At 38.9% G+C, this 22,533-nt stretch overlaps 1 protein-coding gene across 6 annotated transcripts in view; it reads right to left on the reverse strand.

The window, feature by feature from the left end:
- Nucleotides 1–1,639: 1,639 nt before the first annotated feature.
- The window catches only part of Heatr5a (HEAT repeat containing 5A), a 103,925-nt gene continuing 83,031 nt past the window's right edge, over nt 1,640–22,533 (reverse strand). For 4 of the 6 annotated variants that reach the window (XM_048361916.1, XM_048361918.1, XM_048361915.1 and 1 more), the window contains exons 29-36: nt 20,485–20,733; nt 16,669–16,796; nt 15,274–15,421; nt 13,409–13,681; nt 8,918–9,142; nt 5,732–5,886; nt 3,121–3,334; nt 1,641–2,802 (exon numbers count right to left, since the gene is read on the reverse strand). In XM_048361916.1, coding sequence (XP_048217873.1) covers nt 2,495–2,802; nt 3,121–3,334; nt 5,732–5,886; nt 8,918–9,142; nt 13,409–13,681; nt 15,274–15,421; nt 16,669–16,796; nt 20,485–20,733 — 1,700 coding nt within the window. In that variant the 3' untranslated portion in view covers nt 1,641–2,494. Of the gene's footprint in view, nt 2,803–3,120; nt 3,335–5,731; nt 5,887–8,917; nt 9,143–13,408; nt 13,682–15,273; nt 15,422–16,668; nt 16,797–20,484; nt 20,734–22,533 lie in introns of those variants that run through there. The other 2 variants (XM_048361919.1, XM_048361920.1) reach the window with 2 other exon arrangements.

Raw genomic sequence — 22,533 nt, forward strand, 5'->3', positions numbered from 1 at the left:
ACCAGTGTTATTAAATAAGATGATACATTTAAAGTAGCATATTATGTACCTCAAAGTTTCTAATTTCATGACACTGGATATAGTATTTTTTCATAATTATTAACATGTACACAACACTTTTAGTCCAAACAACTCAGGCCATTATGCCTTTAAATGATGACTAGAAATCTTAAGTCTTTTTTGTTGTTGTTGCTCATAGGGCTTGAACTCAGGGCCTGGGCACTGTCTCTGAGCCTCTTTGGGCCCAAGGCTAGTGCTATACCACTTGAACCACAGCTCCCCTGTCAGTTTTTGCATGATTAATTGGAGAGAAGAGTCTCACAGGGACTTTTCTGCCCCTGCTGGCTTTGAACCTTGATCCTCAGCTTTCAGCCTCCTAACTAGCTAGGATTATAGGTGTGAGCCACTGGCGCCTGGCAAAATCTTAGTCTTAAGAATAGGTAAATGAAACAAATAATAAATACCGCCCCTGCCAACCATCCAAGAGTCAAACTTACAAATTATACTCAAAGAACAACTTATTCAAGCATTTACCCTGGCAAAGGAATGCAGCTCCATTACATATTAGCCCAACTCAACAGCTATTATGCACATACAGGACAGGTAACAGAAGACAACAGACTGTTCCTGAGGAAGAGTAAAAGAGGTAGATAAGATAATGTTAAAATGCAGTAATATGTTTATGCGCTGAAGATTGTATTAAGGATGAAGGGAACACAAAGTAGAAAGCAGTTACATTCAGTATAAGATGAGGGTAAGAAGAATTAAGTTGTTACTAAGGGGAAGTGACTTTTAAGTCAGGTATTAGAGGAGGAACACACTAGATAGAATAGGGAGAGAAAAGGTAACCTAAGAAATATATTCAAATCTTAGAGATAATTAGGAAGACAGTCATTTTAAACCACTGCAAAGAATGTTCCAGAGAACAGGTTCCTCTAAGAAAAAAGGCCAAGTTACAAGGGTATCTTAACTCCAAAGAGCTGACTTTGAGACTAACCAGCCATTTCCCCCTCCTGGATAACTTGAAGTAGAATACAAGAAAAATAAAGAAAATTAGCTTTATTTATGTGATTTAGAAAAATTGATTGTACTGTTAGAAGTTGTCAAATGTTTCCATTCCGAATAATTTACAATACTATTATATACAAACATAATAAAATAGACTACATTACATTGCTTTTGCTTGAATTAAAGTGTCTTCAGAACTGAACATGCTCCCATCACTTCAAGTTTCGTCCATTTTCTGTGTGTGCTGGTTCTGGGGCTAGAACTCAGGGTTTGGGTGCTGTCCCTGAGCGTTTGTGCTCAAGGTTAGTGCTCTACCACTTAAGCCATAGCTCAACTTCTGGCTTTTCGGTGGTTAATTAAAGTCTCACAGTTGTTCTTGCCAGGGCTGGCTTCAAACTCATCCCAGGCTCTCGAGTAGCTAGGACTATAGGTTTCAGCCAATGGCGCCCAGGTAAATTTTGTCATTTTTAACAGGGAAAAACTTTATTTGACATAGTGATTAATTTAATTCATAGAGTATATAGCATTGAAATAGTTAATGATAAGCTAAAATATCATTCAACCAGTACGACTTTTCCATTAGAAGTTTTATAGTAAAATATGTTTTACTTTAAAAAAGTATTTGTATTCATTGATGATCTAAATTTATTGTACTAAATTTGGCATTTGCGTAAACTCATAGGTAAACTAACTATAATATAGATATCAATCTACATTAAACTCATCAATATGAATAAACATAATTGAAAACAATTGCCACAAATGAAAATGAACAAAACTGTTCAGAACAGAGGTAACAGAAAACCCACCTGAAAAACATTGAAATAGAGATGTTCTCTTCTATTTAAAGTAAGTAAAACTTTCATTTTGTGAACACAATATAAAGTATCTCAAAAGATGGTGAAAAGTTATGAAACAGACACCAAATCTTAAGCCACACTTATAGGGCTGAAATTAATTTGAACAATTGCATATTGGATATTTCTAGACCGGATCTCCTAAATAGCTTTCCAATCATTTATCTTGCTTAAGAAATCCAAGCAAGTTTAATGCTATTATTGAACAAGGCAGAATTTTAAATTAGCAACAAGGATACAATGAGTGCAGATAACTTATACTAGATTGAAATTTATATCTTTCACAGAGTTAAGTATACTATGTGTATATGCGGGTTGTTAGAAGAGATCTATTTTACTTTGAAAGCAGTGGATTGCTTAGTAAATTTTGTTTTGGTACTTTCTTGAAATTCCTGACAAGAATCTTGACAGTTTTATGGTCTTAGTAAAAGAAAACCAAAAACAACCCCCCCCCCAAAACCTTACAAAAAATAGTGTTTGCTGTCAGTTTGTAAAGTCACAGCTCTTTAAGTTAAAACAATCAAGTAGCCCTTCAAGTGCACTTGAACCTAAAATTTCATATTTGTCCTTAAAGCAAAAGAAATGATTAAGTATTAATATAAGGTGCTTATTACTCATAAAAATAAAAATTAGAGGAAATTGGTTTTTAATTGGATGGTCGAATTCTTCCCAGGGTTTGCAGTGTGTTTAGAAGATGGTAACTTGATGTTGACACTCTCCTGATTGCCCTTTATGGCGGCTGCAAGGCGGGTTTTCAAGGATGGAGTAGAAGCCATTACACTTTTAAAAACTGAGGAATACTGAGGCCCGATCTGCATAAGATTTTGCAAAGCGAAGTCATGTAAATTTCTCATTACTGAAGTTGCTGATCCGAGAGCATTCTCATCCAAAAGGAAGGAGATAAGGATGGGCAGAAGACAGGCCACCAGCTGAGAACCTTATAAGTAAACAAAGGTAAGTTCAGGGAAACAAATATTCAACTTGGCTTGTATACATTTTTTCCTTACAAAACAATTCTGATCTCTTCCCTCAAATTAATACTAGTATCAATGAGTGTAACAGGATACTGCTTCACCTTTTCAGATGGAATTTGGCTGCATTACCCAGGCTGGCCTCAAACTTAGCCTCAACCTCCAGAATAGTTGAGACTACCACACACACCACTGTGACCATTTACTACCTTTCTTTGAAATAACACTGAAAGTCTGATCTTGGGAAGATTCTGAAAGAGTATGGGTTTAGTGCAGACACTTACGGTGCTGTTCTTCAGCAATGGTAACCAAGGCTTCCAGGACCTTGATGCCTTCTTGAAAGATCTGAAGCTCAACAGTATCTTCAGGTTTTCTCTTATCTATTTCCTGAAGTTTTTCCATGACAGAAGATGCTAAAGAATAAATGTATGGGTAGGAAACAGCTGGATTTGGATACTGAAAAATGGAATGTAGGAGCTGATATGTCTTGATTTGTACCTAGCAGGAAGAAGATAAGAATAAACTATAAATTAAAGTTCTTAAAACAAATAAAAATCAGGCAAATAATTGTCCCTTAAGACTTTGCAGTTAAAGTAGCAAAGATAATTAAATTGATTTCTAATTTATATTTAATTTTGGAAATCTAAGTATGAATTGAAAAATAGGTACTCAGAAACAGATAACCTAGAACCTGCTTTGGCTAAAAAGCATTGACTCTTTATTTGGGCCTACAAATAAGCCAAAAGCATCTCTACTTCCACTTTATATCTGTCCAGGAAAGACAAGACAAGATTGTTAACTTTTTTTTTTGCCAGTCCTGGGGCTTGGGACTCAAGGCTTGAGCAATGTCCCTGGCTTCTTTTTGATCAAGGCTAGCACTCTACCACTTGAGCCACAGCGCCACTTCTAGCTTTTTCTGTTTATGTGGTGCTGAGGAATCAAACCCAGGGCTTCGTGCATGCTACGCAAGCACTCTACCGAGAAGCCACATTCCCAGCCCGTTAACATCTTTATGAGAGTTCAGCTCTCTATACTATCCTCCAAGAGGGGATCAACTGTCTTGAAGGACAAACCATTGCCCACGTGAAAACAATAAACTATTATGCACCTTGGCTCAGGAACAGTCACCTCAAGGGGCCACATTGCTTCCCTAAGTGAGGACAATTTTCTCCAAAATTCCTATCAAAGCCAGAAGATCATGATCAACCAGGCTACGGTATGGTACTGTTTAACTATATCTATCTCTTATCCACTGTCCCTAATCTTTCCGTATTTAAACCCAAAACTATTCTCTGCACCTTGAAGATGGCTGAAGTATTTCTTTTTCTCTTTCCTGTGGCATGTCTGTGCTGCATAATTGGCCTTTCTTGGCCATTTACCATTACCAATCTCTTTATTTGGCATGTTGTGAGGAGTGTCTGGATCTGACATGTAGAATGCTGAACTGGTCTTGTGGCCTAAATCCTTTCCTGAGGTAACAGTTTGGAGGAGCGGAATACGGTATGTGGTGTAATGGGAAGGAGAATAACGCTGAGTGGTTACTTATTTTCTTCATTTCTCTAGCTCCCAATTTCTCCATCTCAGCACTTTGTATAATGTTCAAAAACACAACAAACAACACACAAAACCCCTCAAAAACAGAACAGAGAAGCTTGTAAATACTTGATTTCAGAAAATCATTTAGACCAAAGTAACACATATTTGATGTTCAAATGTCATGGTCTGAAGGTTTTAAGGAATCCTATTTGAACCATACTAAGTATCATGTATTAGTTACCACTAGGAAACTGATATATAAAACTCCTGCAGGCAGCAAACAGATGGAACAGAAAAATAAAAGGAAATGACTATATGTCAAATTCACACATCATCTTTCATTGAGTTAATGTGATGGTATTTGCATCAGTATTACTTTTTTTTTTGGACAGTAAATTTGGCTCCTGTATGTTGAGAGTAGATACATTTGTGAGGATGGGCTACAAACTCATGTCGCAGCACATAAAAGAGCAGGAAATTAGTATAGCAAAAGAACTTGTATGCACTGTTTTTGGAATGGGCTCCGATTTTTTACAATCATATTATAGAAGGCATGTTCTTTCCTTTCTTTCCCTTCAGTGAATTTTGTGCGTGGCTTTTTCGCTCACAGCTGGTACTCCACCACTTGCGCTGTGGTTAAATGGAGATGGATTCTAGGGGATTTTTCTGCTGGGCTGAGTTGGAACCAGGATCCTCGCGGTTTTAGTCTCCTGAGTAACGACGAAGGCAGTTGTGAGCCAGCAGTGCCCAGCTTCCTCTCTTTTCTTTTAAAGGAATCTACTATAACCTACAATGAATCTAATAAAAGTACCTTGTTCTAGATCCATATCAATGAAATTTTTCTTTTTTCTTTTTTTTGTTGGTCCTGGGGCTTGAACTCAGGGCCTGGGCACTGTTCCTAAGCTTTTGTGCTTAAGGCAATCACTTGACCACTTGAGCCACAGGACTACTTCCTGCTTTTTGGTGGTTAATCAGAGTTAATGAACTTTCCTGCCCAGCTTGGCTTTGAACCTTGATCCTCAGATCTCAGCCTCCTGAGCAGCTAGGATTACAGGTGTGAGCCACCAGTGCCTGGCTCAATGGAACTGTTAACAATAAAAGTATCAGTTACATTAATTTTAAGACACCTGCTTTAAAATAAAAATACTTTCTTTTTCTCCTACTACACTCCACACTCAAGGCAGAAAAATAATCACTATTACTACTTACCTTTGTCATGCTAAGAATAGGTATGCCCCAATCTAAAAATAAAAAACTCTGTAGTCAGATACTTCCTGTTGAAGCCAACAAAAATCAAAAGTTTTGTAAAAGCCTAAACACATTCCTACTACAATCCTTTTCCTGCTAAAGGACACTTACCATAGGATCTTTTGTCTCAAGGGTGGCCTTAAACTTCTCAATACAGCGGTTCTGAAGGCATGGGATGGTAGTTACTTCTGGACTGGTAGACAAAATAAACACTGTGATAGCAGTAAGCAGGCTGACTTCATCAAGTTCTTGATATGTTCCGTCAACTAAAGAGAAATAATTAGAACTCATCATATTTATTGCTTTATGTATCTGGGTGAAGCTTTCTTTAACTTGGTCAGCAACATTTTTTTTCATGTATACAAAAGGTGCAGATAAGAACCCTGATAGACTCTAGAAACTCTGGCAGGCTACATAATACATGCCAGTGATAGTGGGAAGTCCTGGGTTTGTTGCTTCCCACAATGCAAAAAAGAAGGAAAAGAAAGGAACTTTGACAAATATTTAAGGTATGCCAACTCAAATTTATTTATGATTATATTTATAACAAGTAACTACAGAGTCAAGAACTAGCAAAGGAATTTTAATTATCAAAAGTAAAGGCATCAATATACACACATGTAAAGTTTGAGGTTAGACTAGACAACAGTGAGACTCAAAAACAAAAAGATGTAATGACATAATAGCTAACACAAGTTCATGTTGAGCACTGTTCGTATTATGTATTCTAAATACTTTACATAGATTAATTCATTCAATTCTCACAACCTAAACAGTATGAATACTGCTACCATTGCCATTTTATAGAAGGGAAACTGAAGACAAATTTAAATGTTCAAGGTCATGCAACTAATGTAGCAGTAAGCTAATGAGAGACCCTAAGCTAACTAACCACAGGCTATCTCTGACTCATGAAAACGGACAGATCACAAATGTATGCTATTTTTTACTATGAGGTTTTGGGGCAATGTTTATATATAGAGAGCAAACTTTTTACCTGTCATGATCAGTTCCTCCATTATTTTCATAGTAGCTAATCTAAATTCTAGTCCCCATTAGAAGTCTTCATTCTCTGATATATCACTATCACACCCTTGTGTGTGTGTGTGTGTGTGTGTGTGTGATGAAAGAGGAATGCTTGTCTTAATCTACATAAAACTATTGTTCCACCCTTGAAAGCTGTTCTTCTTATGTTAACAGGTTTAATTCTTTTAATTTTATTCCTTCTTCCCTACTTAGTGATGCTTTATTACTGCTTCCAATGTCATCCTCTTACGCATCTTCTTTTTTCCTCACAAGTATGAACTTTATGCTAGAATTTCATCTTTAAAAATAAAATTCCTGGCCCGGGGGCTGGGGATATAGCCTAGTGGCAAGAGTGCCTGCCTCGGATACACGAGGCCCTAGGTTCGATTCCCCAGCACCACATATACAGAAAACGGCCAGAAGAGGCGCTGTGGCTCAAGTGGCAGAGTGCTAGCCTTGAGCGGGAAGAAGCCAGGGACAGTGCTCAGGCCCTGAGTCCAAGGCCCAGGACTGGCCAAAAAAAAAAAAAAAATAAATAAATAAATTCCTGGCCTGGCAGCAGGGTGCATGGCTGTAATTCCAGTACTCAGGAGGTTGAGGGAGGAAGATCATGAGTTCAAAGCTAGTCTAGATGACGTAGCAAGGTGCTGTTCAAGAAGATAGGAGGAGAAGCAGCTTCAGCCTATACCTTCCATCCTTCTCCTTCGAGAGGAGTCCACAAGGAGTTTTCCTGTTCCTCAGCTCTCACTGAGCTCTATTTCCCATAGTGTTTGACTTCTCTACAGTATTTTACGCCTCTGATCATTCCTTCTCTATTAACATTTTTTTCTTTAGCTTCTTTGACTACATTAAAAAAAATTCTCCTTCTACCTTGATTTTGGTTCTTTTTTTACTTCTTGAGCTCCAGTTGGGTAAACTGTGACACTTACATAACATATATATGACAAAGGAGGCAGGGATGATGCAGAATATATCTAAAGACCTTTTTAAGATAATAACTAACACAATACAACAATAAAAAGATGGTAATTTTATTGGACGTGGGAAATAGTGACTATTACTTATTGATATGCCAGGTAGTAAATAAATGAGATGCTTTTTTTTTGCCCTGTTTGAGACAGGGTCTTACTATATTTAGCACAGGGCAGACCTGGACTTTTTTTTTTTTTTTTTTTTTCAGTCTTGGGGCTTGAACTCTGGACCTGGGGGGGTGCTATCCCTGAGCTCCTTTTGCTCAAGTCTAGCACTCTACCACTGTGAGCCACAGCACCATTTCTGTTTTCTTCTGTGATTAATTGGATATGAAAGTCACAGACTTCCCAGTCCAGGCTGGCTTCCAACCTCAATCCTGAGATTTTAGCTTCCTGAGTGGCTATGATTACAGGTGCCAGGATAGGACCTGGACTTTTTGATCCTCCTGTTATGTTACAGCTTATTAAAAAAAAAACAGGGGCTGGGGATATGGCCTAGTGGCAAGAGTGCTTGCCTCGTATACATGAGGCCCTGGGTTCAATTCCCCAGCACCACATATATAGAAAATGGCCAGAAGTGTCGCTGTGGCTCAAGTGGCAGAGTGCTAGCCTTGAGCAAAAAAGAAGCCAGGGACAGTGCTCAGGCCCTGAGTCCAAGCCCCAGGACTAGCCAAAAAACAAAACAAAAACCAAAACCAAAACCAAAACTCAGGGAAACTGAGTAGGTAGTTTGACTAGTCATTCAGCTAGTAAATACTGGAATTATGACATAGATTTATATTTATAACATGTAGCTTATGCACATTTCCAGGATACCGCATATATAAAACTTTCCCTTAGCTAGAGATAGATCATATTGCATTTAACAAACAGACATGCTATTGTATCTGAAGGTCTCCCCTCGTCAACATACAGGCTGCCTGTCAACACCCTTCATTCAATTGCACTGAAGTTTAAGGATCCTAAGATGTAAACATATTGTCTAGACACTTAATATGGTCTCTTCTAGGTGAGACAGATAAATATGATCAAGTTTATAGCATGCCCTCAAAACACCATACTTTTTATTTTCCTTTGTGCAGGTACTAGGGCTTGAACTCAGTACAAAGCCTGAGTACTGTGCCTTAAGTTTTTTGCTCAAAGCTAGCACTTTACCACTTGAGCCACAGCTCCAGTTCTGGCTTTACACCTTGATCCTCAGATCTTAGCTTCTAGAGTAGACAGGATTATAGGTGTGAGCCACTGGCACCCAGCTTCCTCTTACTTTTGAAAATAAAGTCTTCAAAAGAGCTTTATTTACCTGGATCCCAACAGTCCAGAATTGTTGTTAAAGCACTTCGGAGGAGGTCAGTCCAAGCCGTGTGGCTCTTTTCTGCTCTGGCCATAGGGGAAGATAATATTCCTTTCAGAGCCTGGAGGGAAGCTGCAACTGTGGAAGATAATTGGCCCCCAGGCAACTTCACAGCAGTTTCTCTGAGCACTCCAATTGTGAGGTACAATACCGTAGGGAGAATTGAGATGCTTCCTGTAAAATCAACATTTAAAACATTATGGATTTTCACACACACACACACACACACACACACACACACACACACACACACACACACACACTCTTCCTTTCTCTCCCCCAAAAGACATCACTGATTAAGATGGTGTCAGAGATAATCTAGCTTAAAAGATTTATTGTAGCTCAGAGGCTTGAACTCGGGGCCTGGGCAGGCTAGCTCGCTACTTGAGCCACAGCTCTGCCTCTAGGTTTTTGGTGGTTAAATGGGATAAGAGTCTCAGAGACTTGCCTACCTGGACTGGCTATAAACTGTGATCCTTAGATCTCAGCAGTTGGAGAATCTAGGATTACATGCATGAGCCACTGGTGCCTCATAAAGGTCAGATCAAAATTTGATGGTTAAATGAACGTGTTATTTACTTAAGTTGTATCACTTTGTTTCATTATGTTTTGAGGTCTGATGTGATGTGGCAGTTGGTAAATCTTTTCTATACTAGCTATGTAGCCTGGTCTGGCCCCTGAACTTGCTATGCAGTGGAGGCTGGTCTCAAGCTTCATGATCCTCCTGCCTCAGCCTCCTAAATTCTGAGGTAACAAATATGTGCACCATGTCCAGTTCCATTTTTACTGTTAAGGTGTACAATCTAGTAGTATGATATATACAGTGTTGTGTAACCTCACTACCACCCACTTAATTATTTTAAATTCCTCGGAAATTTGTGCCTCAAATAGCTATGAAAAATGGAGCAAGGCAAGGTAGTGGAATACTGTAATCCCAGCAATGCAGAGGCTGAGGCAATATGATTATAAAGTTGAGACTAATCTGAGCTATACAGTAAGATACTAATAAAAAAAAAAAGGCTTGTGGCCACTAAGGAGTTCAAGTCATAAAGTTCAAGCTAAAATGATTAATGAAATTATCAAATATACAACAAAAAAGCCTAAAGTATATTTTTACCCCTAATCCTCTGATAGCCACTTTTTCTTCCACTCTTAATCTTACATTGTATGTGGTAACAAGGAATCTAACTTTTAATTTAAATTAAAGGTTAAAGTCATTAGGTATAAGATAATTACCAACTGTTCAAGACACATTTAAGCAGAAATATGATTATCAAGTAGTTAAGTATCCATTGCGTAGATGAATATATGTGCTAGATTTGTAGGATATGAAAGTTTAACTGGAGCCAAGCACCAGTGACTCATACCTGTAATCTTAGTTACTAAGAAGGTTGAGAGCTTGGAGACTACAATTTGAATCCAGCAGGGGCTTTAGGAAAGTCTGTGATATTCTTACCTCCAATTAACCACCAAAAAGCCACAAGTGGAACTGTAGCTCAAGTGGTAGAACACTACTTTTTTAATATATATTTTTATTATCAAACTGAATTACAGAGAGGTTACAATTTCATGCATTAGGTATTGGATACATTTCTTGTACTGTTGCCTCGTCCCTCATTCCCCCCTCCCCCTCCCTCTTCCCCTTCCCCCCCCCCCCCCCATGAGTTGTTCAGTTGTAGAACACTACTTTTCAGCAAAAAAGCTCAGGGACAGAACCTAGATCCTTAGTTCAAGCCTCAAAACAAGCATGTGCATGTGCATGCATGCATGCATGCGCGCACACACACACAGTTGGAAATACGACACATCTATATACATTAACACTTTTTTTATGTGTGTCAGTACTGAGCACAGCTCTATTTCAGGCTTTTTGCTGAATAGCTGAAGGTAAGAGTCGCACAGATTCTCCTGCCCTGGCTGACTTTGAACCATGATCCTCAGATCTCAGCCTTCTGACTAGCTAGGGTTACAGGCATGAACCACTGATTCCTGGCTACATAAATCTTTTATGTAGTAACCAGTTGAATATGATACATTTATATGATAGATAAAAAGCCACAGATCTACATATAGAAATAACTTATATACACAAACAAGGAAAATTCAGTATGAGGTAGAGTTTTTAGAAAAGAGTATAGATGAGGTAGGACTAGAACTAAACTTTGAAGAAAAGATTTGAAAGTCAGGGAAGGTATGGGTCATTTCAAATCAATAGCTAGAACAAGAAGGAACATGAGGGCTAGGACCATGGCTTGGCAGTAGAGTGCTTGCTTATTTAGCATGCATGAAGCCCTGGGTTCAATTCCTCAGTACCACATAAACAGAAGAAGTGGAAGTGGCACTGTGGCTCAAGTGGTGAGAGTGCTAGCCTTGAACAAAAAGAAGCCAGGGACAGTGCTCAGGCCCTGAGTCCCAAGCCCGGGGAAAAAAAAAGAATGAACATGAAGCCTTTTGGGTGTAGGATCTGCACAGAAGGAATTAGCAAAAGGCAGAGGACTCAGTAGAGCCTGTGGAGGGCCTTAAAAGCTACATTAAGCATGGTTTCCTTGATACATGACTGTTAGGGAGGGAGGAGGACAGTAGAGACCAGGTCTACAAAACAATGAACTTCTTTTCAAATGGTATTTCCACATATTTGGGTCAGCGACTTTACATTATGAATCTAAAACCAAACAACTACTAAACATAAAAAAGTCTAGAATAAATCTACCAGTGGATCACAACAGCTCAACAGCTATGTACACATGATCACATAAGACGAGGATAAGCAAAAACAACTCCAAGAGAAGGACACAGGAGGATTCTACTGTTGACATTATCTTTAAAGTTCTAGGTGAATTTCCTATGGTGTACCCTACGTGGTTACTGTATATGATTTTGGTACACTGGATACTGTATATATGCCTACCTGATCTAGGGAAGGGAAAGAAAAATGAGGGTGTAAGATATCACAAGAAATGTATTCACTGTCTCATTATGTAACTGTACCCCCTTTGCACAACACCTTGTCAATAAAATTTAATTAAAAAAATAAGCTACATTAAAAGCAGAATGCCAGTAGCTCACACTTGTATTCCTAGCTAGTTAGGACAGTGAGATCTAAGAACCATGGTTTGAAGCCAGACTGAGCAGGAAAGTCTGTGAGACTTTTAATCTCCAATTAACCATCAAAAAGCTGGAAGTGAAGCTGTGACTTAAGAGGTAGAGTACTAGCCTTGAGCAAAAAGCTCAGGGACAGTACCTAGATATGGAGTTCAAGTCTTAGGATGGCACCAAAAAAAGCCCAGTAGACTTAATTTCAAATAAAACTGGATATGATGACCTGTTTCTATCATCATGGAAGCAGGAAAAGTCCAAGAGATAATATATACTTAAAAGATTTTAAGAGCTGGGCAATGGTGGCTTACTCCTGAAATCCTATCTTCTTAGGAGGCTGAGATTTAAGGATTGTGGTTCAAAGCCAGCCAGAGCAAGAAAGTCCATGAGACTATTATCTCCAATTAACTACCAAAAAAAGCCAGAAGTAGAACTGTGACTCAAGTGGGGACAGAGCACAATTCCTGAGTTGAAGTAACAAGAGTAGCACGCGTGCACACAGTTAAATTCCTAATTGCCAGTGACTGACTAAAATATTTTCAGCTAAAAATGTAGCTCAGTGGTAGAGCACATGCCCAGTTTGCTTGAAGCTCTAGATTTAATCCCTAGTACTGGAAAAAAGAATAACCAACAACAGAAGAGCATGTCTATCCGTACTACTTGCTGTCTTATATTTACTTTTACATTTTTTTTTAACTGATGAATCATTTATTTGGACAAGACAAAAATGTCTCCACGTGGTTTCCTTCTATACAGAAAGTGGAACATTTCAAATATATTAGTTTTTCTCTTTTTCAACAGAAATCAATCGTCCCAGATCAGCCTCTCATATTAGGACTCACATTTTAGTAACACATATGCACCCATGACAGCCAAAAGAACATACTTGAATTTTGGATAGTAATTCATTATAATTGTGACCATACCAACATACGGCAAAAAACCCTCTCACTCTCCCCACTACGTCCTTCTTTTCCAGCCAGTTCTGGCCTTCTGTGTATAAGCCTCTATCGTCAACTTCATTATTATCTCCTTTAGTCAGGAATTTGATGTCTCCATTATCTCTGGCGTTTGTTCATCTTCCTCAGCTCCCCGAAGATGTCCAAGTCGGACGTGGGGAGATGCGCCCCCATGGCACCCGCACAAACCATGGCGGGGTCTCTGGGGAGTGACAGCCGGCCAGCTCCCCGTGTCACACAGCGCTTTCACACTTCTAACAATACTCAAATTTGGGTCAGCATTCTCTTATAATGAGAAAATAGATCAGCAATTAGATTCCTTTATCTATGACAGACGGACATTCTTCCTTTTAGGACAAGCAAACAATTGCAAGCCACAACATACCTTCAGGAGAGCACACTGTAGGAAGTTCTGAAAGGATAACCAACGCAGATGAAACTAATCTACTCCCATCTTCTGATAGCATGTGTGGTTTTGTAACTTTTACTCCTGGGCTACCTGTCAATTCGGGATTTAGTTCTGGGAGTTGTCTAACTAGAATGCACATACATAGTTCTAGTGTTGCAAAGACCAAAGACTTTCCAGGCACAAGTCCTCCTGTGTCCTTGCCCTCTCCAAATTCTGGCAGGGTTTCCTTTTCAGCAGCACCATCATCAACTACAAGACAGAAGGAATAGTGTTTAATAAATACTTTGTGCTGACTTTGCTTCTAGCAGATGGCTATTTATTTCTGTTATAGGTAATAACTTTAATGGCTATGGTCTTAATGTGAAAGAATTAAAGAAAGCAATTGTGTAGGTAAAATAGGTTTTTTGGTTTGTTTTTCTGCCAGTCCTGGGGCTTGAACTCAGGGCCTGGGTGTTGTTCCTGAGGCTGTGTTCAAGGCTAGCACTCTACCACTTGAGCCACAGCATCACTTCCAGCTTTTTGAGTAGTTTATCGGAGATAAGAGTCTCATGGACTTTCTTGCCCAGTCTGGATTTGAACTGTGATCCTCAGATCTCAGCCTCCTGAGTAGTTAGGGATTATACGAGCCACCAGCACCCAGCTAGAAAATAGTTTTTGTTACATCATTTTTCTTTTTCCTTTTTTCTGATACTGAGGTTTGAACTTAGCCTCAAACTTACTCTGCTTGCTCACTTGGCTGCTGCTCAACCACTTAACCCACCCTTCAACCCCTGGTTTCTGCTGATTATTGTGGACATGGAATTTCAGGGACTTTTCTGCCTGAGCTGGGCTCAAACTGTGATCCTCATATTTCAGCCTCCTGAATAGTGAGGATTACAGGTGTGGGCCACCCATACATGGCTGTTATGATTTTGTATTGCAATAGAATTTTTAAAAAAATCATAGCCAGGTGCCAGTGGTTCATATCTGTAACCCTAGCTACTCAAGAGGTTGAGAGCTGAGGATTATGGTTTGAAGCCAGCCCAAGCAGGAAAGTCTCTAAGACTGTTATCTCCAAGTAACTGCCAGAAAACCGGAAGTGGCGCTGTGGCACAAAGTGGTGGAGCATTAGCCTTGAGCAAAAGAGCTCAGGGACAGAGCCCAGGCCCTGAGTTTAAGCCCCATGTCCCACCCCTCAAACACACAAATTCTCATTTCTCCAAAGAATGGTAGCTAGGCTACTGACAATATCCAAGCTAACAAGTAGAAGAGGATGAGAAGATTCAAAGCATGTGTTAGGACAGGTTTTGATGGCTTAAGCATATAATTCTCAGCACGGTAGTTCAAAGTCATCTCCAATTAACCACTGAAAGCCAGGCTGAAGATACGGCTCAAGAGGTGGGTGCCAACTGTGAACAAGCAATAAGCTCGAGGCTCCTGAGTTCGAGCCCCGATACTGGCAAAAACAAAAAGTGAAAAACAGCTAGACACCTATGGCTCATGTCTATAATCCTAGCTACTTAGGAGGCTGCCACAGGATTGAGGCTTGGCAAACAAATCCATGAGATGCTTAACTTCAATTTACCAGCAAGAAGCTGGAGGTGGAGGTCAAGTGCTAGAACTTGAAGTCTTAAGTTTAGGCCCCAGTACCCAGCACCAAAAAAAAAAAAAAAAGGAAAGTTCCAATTTTCCTATGCATAGTAGATATGAAGCAATTATTTTAAAAACAGTGATGTTGGGCTGGAGGTGTTGCTCAATGGCTCAGAGTTAAGACTGCTTGCCTAGTGTATTTCAGGTCCTACATTTGATCTCCAGCACTGATGATGCTGTTAATTTGGCATTATGAGTTAATTAACATTTACCTTCTGCACTTCGTCTTTTTTCCTTCACATGTTCTTGAGCTGCACAGATAATCTGCCTTACCACTTCAAGTGAAGCCAGTTGAATGGAAGGGGATTCTCTGGTCAAAATCACTCGGTGTAGAACATTCAGTAACTCAATACCCAAGTTCTATCATAGAAAAATATGTAGTGGACACTATATTGGAAATGATATAGATTTTCTTTTTCTGATAAAATAATAACAATGTTAAAATGCTATGACAAAATCCAGAAACAGAATATAACAAACTGCTCATAAAAATGGTTGTTAGTGCAACAGAGTTATATAGTAAACTTGAAATGAACTTCAGAATTTTTTTTGTCTCATCTTGGTGAGAGATGTTACTATGAAAAAGATCATAATCACACAGGTCCCAAACCCAGAAATTAAAAAAAAAATGGAAGCAAGATGGAAATATGGTAAAAGAATAGAAGGGCTGACAGGCAGATTCTCCAATTCATATTAAGGATGTCTAGTAATAAACAGTGAGGGAAAACTATGTTATTAAAATGGATCTCTCACTAAACTAAATATACCAGAGAAACATTGTTTCATTTTCCCTTATCTTTTTAAATTACTCTGGTTTCTTTAATGTATGAAAATAACAGGAGTAAATCTGTTATTATACTTGTTTTAATATACAGAGAAAATAAGCACAGAAGAGAGTGCAATTTATTCAAGTCCATTTCAACTTAGGTAAGATTGTGACTAAATACTTCAAGCCTCATAAATGATAGTGTTAAATGATAGTCTATGTAGTGAAGAAATCACACAATTCATTTACCTTAATACTGAATCAAGGACTACAAAGTTAATATGTTGGATAATATATGAGACTTAAGAGGACCTCTCTAATGCATATTTATCCTTGGGAGATGCCAAAGAAGTACTACAATATGTAGCAATCTTTTACTATATGGGTCAGATATTAGTATTTGACTCCACCTACCAGCTAGGCAGCGCGCATGTGTGCACAAGCACTAGGGCTTGAACTCAAGAGACTGGGCACTGTCTCCCTTAGTGTTTTTGCTCAAGGTTGATACTCTGCCACCTGAGGTACATCTCCACTTTCACTTTTTGGGTGGTTAACTGGAGGAAAGAGTTTGTCTTACAGACTTTCCTGCCTTGGGTCGGCTTTCAACCTCGATCCTCAGATCTCAGCTTCTCCAGTAGCTAGCTTCTTTTTGCTCAAGGCTAGCACTCTACCACTTGAGCCACAGCACCACTTCCACTTTGTGTTTTTGTGGTATTGAGGAATTGAACCCAGCTTCATGCATGCGAGGCAAGGACTCTACCACTGGGCCATATTCCCAGTCCCCTGAACAGATGTTTCTGTTCCTAAAGTCCACGGAAGTCTAACAAAAACAAGAAATCACCTGATCGCTGCCAATCTTAGATCTGGGCCAAGGAACATCTAGAAGGGCCTGTAATGCATGTAAACAAGCAGTAATGCTTTCCATGGTTGCATCTGAGCGTAATGAGCATAAAAATTCCACACTGATTCCTGTGGAAAGGAGAAAGGTTCTTTGAGATTTTTAGTTTAATAAACTAAGTTAAATGATTAACTTCTATTTTGCTGAGAGACACAAATAAGAAGCTTAGCTAAAAGGTAATAAACAACTGTGAATTTAAGCCTATAAACAAATAAAGCAAGCCTTTAAAAACTGTTTCTGCACGCACATGCACACACACAAACTCATGAAGACTGTACAAATTGCCTAGTTGCTATAAAATAGTTCAAAGTTGAAAAAAACCCAATAAAATTGCTCCACAGAACTTAATATTTAGGGTTTTATAGCTTTAGTCCAACTAAAATGTGACTATCATGTATCAAACAAGGTGTTTGCACTCATTTTACTATATTATCATAATACCTGAAGGAGGCACTATTAGCACTAGTTCTCGGTATTTCCTGGGGTGATGGGGGTGCTGAACCAGGACCTCGAACAAACCAGGCATGTGATCTAACTACTGTGCTATACCTTTAACTCATTACTGCTTATTTTGAGACAGGAAAACTGGCTGAAAGAACCAAACTAATTTCAAGTTTTACAATTTTTCTGGCGATGGTACTGAGCTTGAATTCAGGGCTTTGTACTCTGTTTTACAGTGTTTTCTCTCAAGGTGGGCACGGCACTCTACCAACTTGAGCCATCATGCCAATTCCTGCTTTTTGCTGGTTAACAGTAGACATGAGCCTCTAGAACTGGCTTTGAACCATGAACCTCTGACCTCAGCCTTTTGAGTAGCTAGGATATAGGAAAGACTCATTTAGCCAGTGCTTGGCTAAGTATAATTAATTTTTGTGCTCAATTGTAGTGTTCTACCACGTGAGCCACAGCTCCACTTCTGGCTTTTTTTGGTAGTTAAATGGAGATAAGTTTCACAGGCTGTCCTGCCCAGGCTGGCTTCAAATCTTGGTCCTCAGATCTCAGCTTCATGAGTAGTTAGTTAGGATTACAGGTCTGACCTGCAGTGGCTGGCCTTTTTTTTTTAATTAATTTTTTTCCCTTTGCAGTGCTAAGAATAAAATCTTACACATATTAGGAAAGCACTGTCACTGAGCAATGCTTTTACGCCCTCCAAAGTTTAATAGAAATTCTATGAATGATAAATCTTAACTTGATAAAGTACATTTTATTTACTTATTGTTTGTACTGAGGTTTGAACTAAGGGCCTTGAACTCATTTTAGTCATATCCTCAGTCCTTTTGCTTTTAGTTATTTTTCAGGTAAGTTTGCTCTTCTGAAGACTAAGATCTTTCTACCTATAGCTTCCTTGTGAGCTTGGATTAAAAGTGTGGGTCACCAAACAAGCCTAGCTTGTTTGTTAAGAAGAGGCTTGGGGCTGGGGATATGGCCTATTGGCAAGAGTGCTTGTCTCTACATGAGGCCCTGGGTTCAACTCCCCAGCACCACATATACAGAAAATGGCCAGAGGTGGCGCTGTGGCTCAAGTGGCAGAGTGCTAGCCTTGAGCAAAAAGAGGCCAGGACAGTGCTCAGGCCCTGAGTCCAAGCCCCAGGACTGGCCAAAAAAAAAAGAAAAAAAAAAAGAAAAAAAGAAGAGGCTTGTTTCTTGAGAAGAGGGTCCTATCCTTTTGCCTGGGTGCCTTTGAATCTCACTCATCCAGATCTCCATCTGATTGCAGATGTGAGCCACCATGCCCAATAACCATTTACCTTTATGACATTTATGTTCCATTTACTCAATAGCTCCTTATAAGTAATGCACTTATAGTTTTTCTTAGAACTAAATTAAACATAAAAAAATTGTTCCATTAATTCTAGAAGTTCACTGTATTTTACCAGAAAGATAACACATTTTAGTTGAATCCCTTCTTTGTAAGTGTGAGGCCCTAGTTTAATCCCTGATATACTATCAAAAATTAAAGAAGTTATAGAAAAGCTAAAATATGAAGCGAACTTCATAAATCTGAAAATCCTATTGTTAATCCCTGGCCATTACAATTTTCTGTATTACTGGGCGAACATTCTTTTCTTTTTCTTCAAATTTTTATTATCAAACTGATGTACAGAGAGGTTACAGTTTCATACGTTAGGCAATGGATACATTTCTTGTACTGTTTGTTACCTTGTCCCTCATACCCCCCTCCCTCCTCCCCCTTTCCCTCCCCCCACCCCGGAGGTGTTCAGTTCACTTACACCAAACAGTTTTGCAAGTATTGCTTTTGTAGTTGTCTTTTTTTACCCTGTGTCTCTCAAATTTGGTATTCCCTTTCAATTTCCTACTTCCAATACCAGTATACACGGTTTCCAATATACTCAGATAACATTACAGAGGGGGCGAACATTCTTGAAACTTGAAAATGTTGAGAACAAGGGAGAGAACCCCTTGGCATGCCTTTTTGTGTATACTGAGAAATTTGGAACATATGTTGACAGCACATAGATCTATTAAAAATCTTTTGGAAAGCTGGGTATGGTGGTACATGTTTGGTACCTCCCAGCACTCAGGAGGAAGATAGAGTGGGATCTTGAATTCAAGACCAGCTGGGTTATAAAATAAGTAAAACAAGATCTGGGAGCATAACTCAAATGGTGGAAAAACAAAATGAACAGCATCTGGTGGCTTATGCCTGTATTCATAGCTATTCAGGAGTCTGAGAGCTCAGTTTACAAAATCTTGTTTTGAAGCCTGCCTGGGCAGAGAAGTCTGCATGAATCTAGCTCCAATTAGCCAAAAAATTTCAGACTGGAGGTATGACTCATGTACTAGCTATGTATGAAAATGCCCAGCAAGAATGAGGCCTCAGTTCAAGCTCCAGTACATGTAATACACACACACACACACACACACACACACACACACACACAAATACTACATATAACATCTACACAACTGTACAGAAATAAAAGTTGGCTTCTTTTGTAATTTCTTTAATTTATTCAACTTGATACCGAAGCCAACTGTAATAGATTCTAGACTGTATGAACATTTTTAGGTGTACAGAGTGCTTGTCTAGGAAGCACAAGGCAAACTTGAGTACCATAAAAATGATCATTTTTACAAATATATTTACCTAGTTATATCAAGGCTATCATTAACATCCAACAAAGAATAAGTTAAGCCAGTTGCCAGTGGATCACACCCATAATCCTAGCTACATCTAATTCTAGCTAGATCTGTGGATCAAGGTTCAAAGCCAGCTCGGGCAGGAAAGTCCATGAGACTCTTATCTCCAATTTACCACCAGAAAACTGGAAGTGGTGCTGTGGCTCAAGTGGTAGAGCGCTAGCCTTGCTTGAGCTGAAGAGCTCAGGGACAGTGCCCAGGCCCAGAGTTTAAGCCCCACGGCTGACAAAACAAAACAAAACAAAACAAAAATAACAACAAAAAAAAACAAAACAGAAAAACAGAATGTTAACAGTTACTGAGGAGACAGGCAATAAGGTGTAACTCAAGAATAACCCTAAAAACACTTTAAGCTTCTATACTTTTTATGGTGCCAGTCTGGGCACTGTCCCTAAGCTTTTTTGTTCAGGGTAAGTGCTCTACCACTTCAGCCACAGCTCCACTTCTGACTTCTTTTCTGGTTGACTGGAGATAAGTCTTAAGGACTCTCCTCCAGGCTGGCTTTGAACAGCAATTCTCAGATCTCAGTATTCTGAGTAGCTAGGATTACAGGTGTGAGCCAATGGTGCACAGCTGCTTGTACACTCTTTTACTGACCTAAAATTAGATGGAATCTATCAGTGTAGACATCCTCAGGGGACTTCACTGTATGCTTGGATGATGAGCCTTGGCACATGGAAGTTGGGGTTACAGGCCTTGAAAGATTAGCTGTGCCTTCATCAGGCTCAGCAACTGCAAAACCTGTGCTTGTCAGCCACAAAGCTGCAGCATGGAGGATGAGTGCCCAGGAGTTGTGATAATGCAATTTTGCATTTTCGCTGGTCTCTGCTGTGTAGAACGCACCACCTATGAATGGGGAACAGGAAGCAGTTTTGGAAGGAAAGAAAGAAGAAATCAGCTTCCAGCACTTTTTCTTCTTTCTCTGCTATACATGTGACCATTTATTTTATTGTTCTTCAAAGTTTACTCATAGCCCTTTCCTCCTATATTTTTAGATTTTTACCAGGTAAGGTGAATTTTTTCTGCTCTTAGAATTCATGGGAAGCTAATTTTATTAACAACATGTATTTGTGTGCTTTATTTGCCTCATACAATTTTTGGAGATTCATGCTGCCATACAATTAAGATTCTGTTACCAATGCGTTTCTTTCTCCTGAGAGTACAACTGTTGGGTTACACACTAATTTATACTTAACCTTACAGGAAATCTGAAGGTAAATCTCAATAGTTTGTAATCTGATCAGCAAATTATTTAAAAGAACATGTGTTTAAAACAATGTGAATATGTTTAAAACAAATACCAATAACACATTTACCCACCTCCACCTGCCTTACTTCCTAAATCTCTCATTTTTCTTGCAATAATTGGAATGTGCCTATAAACCTACAAGTAAACCCAACAGGTAGTGAACAACAAATAATTACACTTGGACATGACTAATTAAATAGCACTCTAAACATTCACAGAATGAGAGCAAAGCAGGAGATTCTTAGCACAGGATCACAAGGGCTCAATAGCTGTGTGTGTGTGTGTGTGTGTGTATATATAATACATATGATCATATAAAATGATGCTTATCAAAATGAACTCCAAGAAATGGAAATAAGAGGTTTTTTTTTTATTGTACTGTTTGAGGTTCTTCTTTTCTTCTTGCTTTTCTTTGGTTTATTTCCTTTGTTGCTGTTTTTGATTTTTGTACCCTTTGTCTTGTATATAAGTGTATCTGATTTGGGGAGCACAGAAACGGTGGGACAAAGGGTGAACCAATTCAGCAGTGATACTCACTAGACACTATATTGGAAATGAACGATTCAACTTAGGAGGGAGGGAAGTCCTGAACGGAAAAAGTAGGAAAGAATGAGGAAGTGGTTAACACTGTTCAAAAGGAAATGTACTTATCACCTGACTTATGGAACTGTAACCCCTCTGTATATCACCTTTACAATAAAATCTTAGAAATTTTAAAAAAGAACAATAAAACCCCCTAAAAATTTTATAACACAACAAATTTTGTCCCTCTTTCTATAACTAGTGTCCCCAGGTGAATCATGCCTAAGTGTAATCTTACACTTTGTCAATGTTTATACTTATAATGTTATTACTTAAAAAACATTATGTTTTTTTTTTTTTGGGGGGGGCGAGTCCTGGGCCTTGGACTCAGGGCCTGGGCACTGTCCCTGGCTTCTTTTTGCTCAAGGCTAGCACTCTGCCACTTGAGCCACAGCACCACTTCTGGCCATTTTCTATACATGTGGTGCTGGGGAATCGAACCCAGAGGGCTTCATGTATATGAGGCAAGCACTCTTGCCACTAGGCCATATTCCCAGCCCAGACATCATGTTTTATATATCTCCTTGAAACTTGTTTTTTTCCCCTCTTATCCTAACATATTTTTAAGATTTGCTTATGTTAAAGATTTACTTATGTTAAGATTTATTTACTTACGTTAAAAGGTGTCTATTATTCATTTTTGCTGTTAAACTGTTTCAAAAAATCAGCTCATTTCCATTTTACTTACATTCTGTGACACTGTAAAGTATAATATTCTACCTATCTCTTTGGAACTAATTTCAAAGCTTTAATAGAAAGTGATGAGCTCAATCTAAAATACATACCAGTAGTAAATGGTATCAGACAAAATATTT

This window comes from Perognathus longimembris, chromosome 14, assembly GCF_023159225.1.
Source record: "Perognathus longimembris pacificus isolate PPM17 chromosome 14, ASM2315922v1, whole genome shotgun sequence".
NCBI lineage: Eukaryota > Metazoa > Chordata > Mammalia > Rodentia > Heteromyidae > Perognathus > Perognathus longimembris.